This window comes from Arachis ipaensis, chromosome B06 (assembly GCF_000816755.2).
Source record: "Arachis ipaensis cultivar K30076 chromosome B06, Araip1.1, whole genome shotgun sequence".
Taxonomy (NCBI): Eukaryota; Viridiplantae; Streptophyta; class Magnoliopsida; order Fabales; family Fabaceae; genus Arachis; species Arachis ipaensis.
Genome location: NC_029790.2, coordinates 129,186,194 through 129,191,791, shown reverse-complemented (window position 1 = coordinate 129,191,791; position 5,598 = coordinate 129,186,194). Strand labels below are relative to the sequence as shown.

Genomic DNA, 5,598 nt, shown 5'->3' with positions numbered 1-5,598 from the left:
AAGTGTATTTTATGATTAAAATAATACTAATTTTATTGTAAAGATAAAATCTTTCAATACTATTCTTTTTATTCACAATTTTTAATGTTCAAGAAGACATTAACTCTCCCAAGCAAATAATAAATTAAAATGTCACATTCAAATTTTGTTGATAAAAAAGTTGAATTGAAATGATTTTATCTTTATTATCAATTTTTTTGAGTTATAATAAATAAATTAATTATATGAAGAAAGAACTAATAATAAACAAAAAAATAAGAATTGAAATAAAAAACAATGAATTGAAATTGAAAATAAAAAAAAATAAGTTGAAATTGAATACAAAGAACTTTTTTTTTTATTTTTTACTTAATTTTTTGATACAACAAGAAAGGGATTCTTCAATCTAATTTATCCATACTATAGTTTGAAAATTGAATCGAAGAGACTCACTCAACTTTTTACTCAATTTCTCGATGTAATAAGAGAGAGACTCACTGATGAACATTATTTGTCTATACCATGATTTTATTACGAAACTAAAAAGTATTTTGACATTCCTCTAATAACTTAATATGATCTACAATAATTTACGAAGTATTTGTAACATCTTATTAGATTAATAAAAAATTAAAATTCTAAGTCTACAAACATAAAATTTAATTTAATAACTAAATAAATAAAATTAAAATATATCAAATTAAATTAAATATTTTAAAAATATAATCTAATAACTTTTAAATAATATTTAAATTTTTTTATCACAAATATTTTAAGTACGTATCATATTAGAATCTAAATTAATAAGTATTAACTAGATAGGTGATAAATAACAATTAAAATAAAATAAAATACTTGGAATGAAAACTTTTCACGACAACTAAATAATATATGACGAAGAATCTGGAAATGGAATATGTTGAAAGAATATATAAGAAAGAGTAAGAGAGCTAGCTAATTATTAGCTGTCACTCCCAGATTCCTTACTTCGTACATCAAAAGATATTCATATAAAAAATAGAAATTAGCTAACCCATTTTTTTAAAAATGAAAATGTTCAAAAAAATGATCGTATCATATAGTATACGACTATACGGTATATTAGCAAACTTCATCTATAGCATCCTCTTTTGCTTTTTATCTAATTTATTTTTGTATATGTCAAGTGTTAATTTAGCATTAGTGATTATATAGGTTGTTCTTGTCGGCCACACACACACATAAAGAAAAGAATAATATACTTATAATATATATGTTGTTCTTCTATTTTATATGGCATCAAATCATCAACTAAATACGCAAGAAGGTTACGAGATAATTGATGGCAACTACGTACTATACTTAACAATTTAGAACCGTACTTCTCTCTCTTTTCCTTTTTTATATAGTATAGAAGCATGAACTTTAATTTAAGGCTTTATGTACCTAACCCTAGAGATGTAGCATTTGATTCTTGTTATGAAATAACTAGAAAAGAAAGAAATAATGGAATAATTAGATGTGTTTCTTTCTGTGTTAGAATTATATGTTTCTTATATCCTTCTATTTTAAAATATAAAATTTTGTATTAAAACATTAGCAATATTAGTTTTTTTTTAATCTATAATTCCCTCCTTTATATATTTTTGTCCTTTTTAAAAAATAAAAAATAATCAAATACTACCTAACTATTAGTCCTTTTTTTATTCCAAATAGGTATTTATTTTGAGGTGTTTATCTAAAATCAGTACCATATTTAGTACCATATTTTGAGTCTAAACGTGAGGTCTAAATGCTTAGCAAATTTTTTGATATTCTTACCTAAGTGATGGTAAACATATCTGTAAAAGATTCTAATATTTTAGTTAGTAAAAATTCTAATAAATTTATAGTAGAATTGAATTAAAAAATATTTAAATATTAAAATATTAATAGAATAATAAATAAAAAATTACTTTAAATAATTATGGATGATTATTCTCTTAATTGAGAAGTTATCCCATATTTAGACCGAATTGTAGGATAGCAGTCCAGTTTGAGAGCTAAATGCTATTTGATACTTGATAGAATCTAAATTGAAGTGTTCTAACTCCAAGTATGAACAATGCTCCCAAAAGCCAACATAATAAATAATTGCTAATTTAAAGTAATAATGTGGTTGAATAATATATCTTATATATCCAAGCAAATATTTGATTTGTCCCTTATATTTTTTCACTACTAAAAAAATTATTTTTAGCAGTAATAAAAATAGTCGTATTTAGCTGTCTTATATTTTGTCGCTAAAAAGTTTTAGCGACAATTATACAATTGCTAATAAAAAAAATTTAATAACCGTAAAAAATATATATTAAATAAAATATATAATGACGGTTATGTTATTGTCATTAAAAAATTGTTATTAAAAGTAATTTTTATTGTAGTGTTTATTTATTAAGAGAAAATTAAATAATACAATCACTTGGGTATGTATTAATTAAATTCATTAAATAATTTTTTTTCTCATGTTTAAAATGAGCCCTATTTCTTAGAGTAGTCGAAAAACCCCAACATGCATAATAAATTTGACCAAACAAACCTAACAAACAAAAGTACCTAAAAAACTTGCATTGTCCAATTATTCCCAATGATGAGTGCCCCCAATGCAACATCTTAAGGTAACCCCACTTTGTTCACGTGGACATCTCGTGATATACGTGGGAACACAATGCAACTTTTTTATTTAATTGACTTTGTATAATAATGTTGTGCGTATAGTAGAGATGCCATTTTTCTTTATTATTTCCTAAAATAAATATTGGGTTCCCTACATACATATGAAAAAGGCTACCCAAAAGCAAGGCCTACATCAATTTTAAACCATAAAGATTCCCCCAAAACTAAGAATATAGTTAATAGAAAATTAAAATAGTTTATAAGCATATAATAAGTTTAATACATAATCTTATTAGAACCTCAAAAGTTAATAGTGGCTAGCCTTCATTAATAATAATTGATATTATTAATAAAATAGTAAAGTTCACCTTTTCTTTATAAATATGTTTAAAAAGTTTGTATAAAAAATTATATATATACAAGCTAAGAATCTATCAAAAACTTTTAATAATAATAATGAAAAACCCATATAATTTTTTTTTCATGTTTCATTTAATCTTGGAGTAGCAGTCCTCCCTAGCTACTTAATTCTCATTTTCTTCTTTAAAGACATAACAAGGGAAACTCATAAACCCTAATTCTACTTTCTTCATTTACAAAATTAAAAGAAGGAATCTCTTAAGAGAATTAAAACATAACGAACCATGTCCATGGCTAGTTCTTGGATACCCTTAAATGAAAATCAGTACCGCGGCGGATTAGTCCTTAACCTGCCGAGTTAGGAAATACCGTGTTCATGGCTACATCTTGTGCCCTAAATTAAATGACACCCTATGTATGTACAGTTGTATATACTCATATGTACATTTATTATTAAAAACATTATAGGCCCCATAATATCTAGATTCTATACCAAAGTGAAACATACCCCAATAAACTTTCAACTCCCTCTTCCACTTCAACTCCAAGAGTATTTTCCTTTTGTTTTATTTGCCCCCATCCCCTTTAGCTTTTTGGCACATATATATACCCTTCCTCCCTCCCTCCATTCCTCAACATTCAACAACCAAAAATCAAACCATAACGCACACAAAGAAACCTACTTTTCTTTCAACAACACAACAAAACATGTCTGGGGTTTGGGTGTTCAACAATGGTGTGTTCCGTTTGGTTGAGAACCCACAAGCAGGAGGCTCATCAGATGGGAGGCATGGAAAGAGGAAGGTGTTGGTGCACTTGCCAAGTGGTGAAGTTGTTTCTTCATACACCTTCCTTGAACAAATCTTGATTGGGTTGGGTTGGGAGAGGTACTATGATGGTGATCCTGACCTCTACCAATTCCACAAACACTCCTCCATTGACCTAATTTCACTCCCCAAGGACTTCTCTAAGTTCAACTCCATCAATATGTATGATATCGTCATCAAGAACCCCAATGTCTTCCATGTTAGAGACAAGTGATGATCCATAATGAATTACAATGGCTGACAGACAGACAGTCTGACAGCCAGACAGATAGATGATACGACGATCATCTATCTATATGATCTCCTTAATGGCTACATATATATAGATAGTAGCTCTTCTCATCCTTTCTTCTTCTTCTTTTTTTGTTCTTGCTTGTTGCTTCAATGTTATTGTGTGTGAGAGTGTTTTTCCTCTCCCTTTTTCAATTTCCCTTATCATTAGGGCTATTATTATGTTAATTTTCATATATATAAGTATGTATGTTTCTTTCTTTGAACCATGCTTGTGGATGCTTGTGTTATAGTTGTGTGCTCCTATGGCTAGAGGATTATGGCAATAACACTAGTAACTTATTAATTAAGGTATGTAGTAGTTGATTTGTTTTTGTGCCATCTGTATCATAAAGAAATAATTTAGATGATATTTGATGGTGTTTTATTTTAGTGCATATATATGTGCTTGAGAAATGCATGATTATGTAAGATATTGTATGATTTCCAATAATATTTTGTGCATTTCATGAAATTCCCAGTTCTTAATTAACTCTCCTTCTACATCTTCTTCACAATGCTTAACTAATTTACTTACTTAGGAAGTTGGGAGTTCAAAACATTAACAAGAGAGAGTGTGAGTGAATTGAGAGAATATATATCTCCAAATTCTATTAATTAATTAATTAATTAATTAATGTTTTGGCATTTATAATAAGAATACTATAGGAAAGGCCAATTCAGTACACAAAGGTTTCTGTGTGATTGAAGATTATTGGCTGAATTGAGGGGAACAGAAGAAAAAAGATTTGAGTTTTTAATAAGCATGTTCTTTGTCAGTTATATATCATATATGCATTATTTTTTTGGTGACTATATCATATATGCATTAGAACATTTAGAAGGGTAGTTAAGGGAATTAATTAATTTATCACATGGCTTCTTTTTCTTGCTCACAGGTTAATTAACTAACACATGAAACAAAAGTGAGAATGTTTCTGGAATATATAGAATGACTAATAATCATTTAGACATTGTAGAGTATATAAAAGAAATAAATATAAATGCATATTTTTTTAAAATAATTTATAAGTAGGATTATTGTAGAGTATGAAACAAACATGATCTGTTTTCTAGAAGTACATAATTTTATTAAATTAATTAACAATATATAGTTATATACTAACAAAAAGATTCAATCATGAAATGTTCGGGGAAGAAAAAATTCTTGTAAAAATAGTTTTATTTGCTTCCTCGTACACCTCTAGAAGGCCATAAGAATGTCTGCTGAAGAAGAACTAACTCATAGTGAGTTTGAAAGGGCAAAAGAGACAAAACAAGTCTCCGATCAAAAAATAAATAAATAAAATAAAAGAGATAAAACAAGTCATCCAATAAGATTGTAACTGTTACTGAAATTGAAAGATGGATCCCACAGCCAATGATATATCCCAAATATGTGGTACACACATCTATATTCCCTATATCTAAAAAAATAAAAAATAAAAAACTACAAATCATATATAAATAAACAAAACTAGCTTCAATCTAGTATTTAAAATTAAAAAACATATATATTAACGTTTCT

At 27.0% G+C, this 5,598-nt stretch overlaps 1 protein-coding gene across 1 annotated transcript; it reads left to right on the top strand.

The window, feature by feature from the left end:
- Positions 3,530 to 4,504, top strand: LOC107605149 (flowering-promoting factor 1-like protein 2). The gene has a single exon (XM_016306918.2). The coding sequence runs from the start codon at positions 3,682 to 3,684 to the stop codon at positions 4,012 to 4,014; it is 333 nt and encodes a 110-aa protein (XP_016162404.1). The 5' UTR covers positions 3,530 to 3,681; the 3' UTR covers positions 4,015 to 4,504.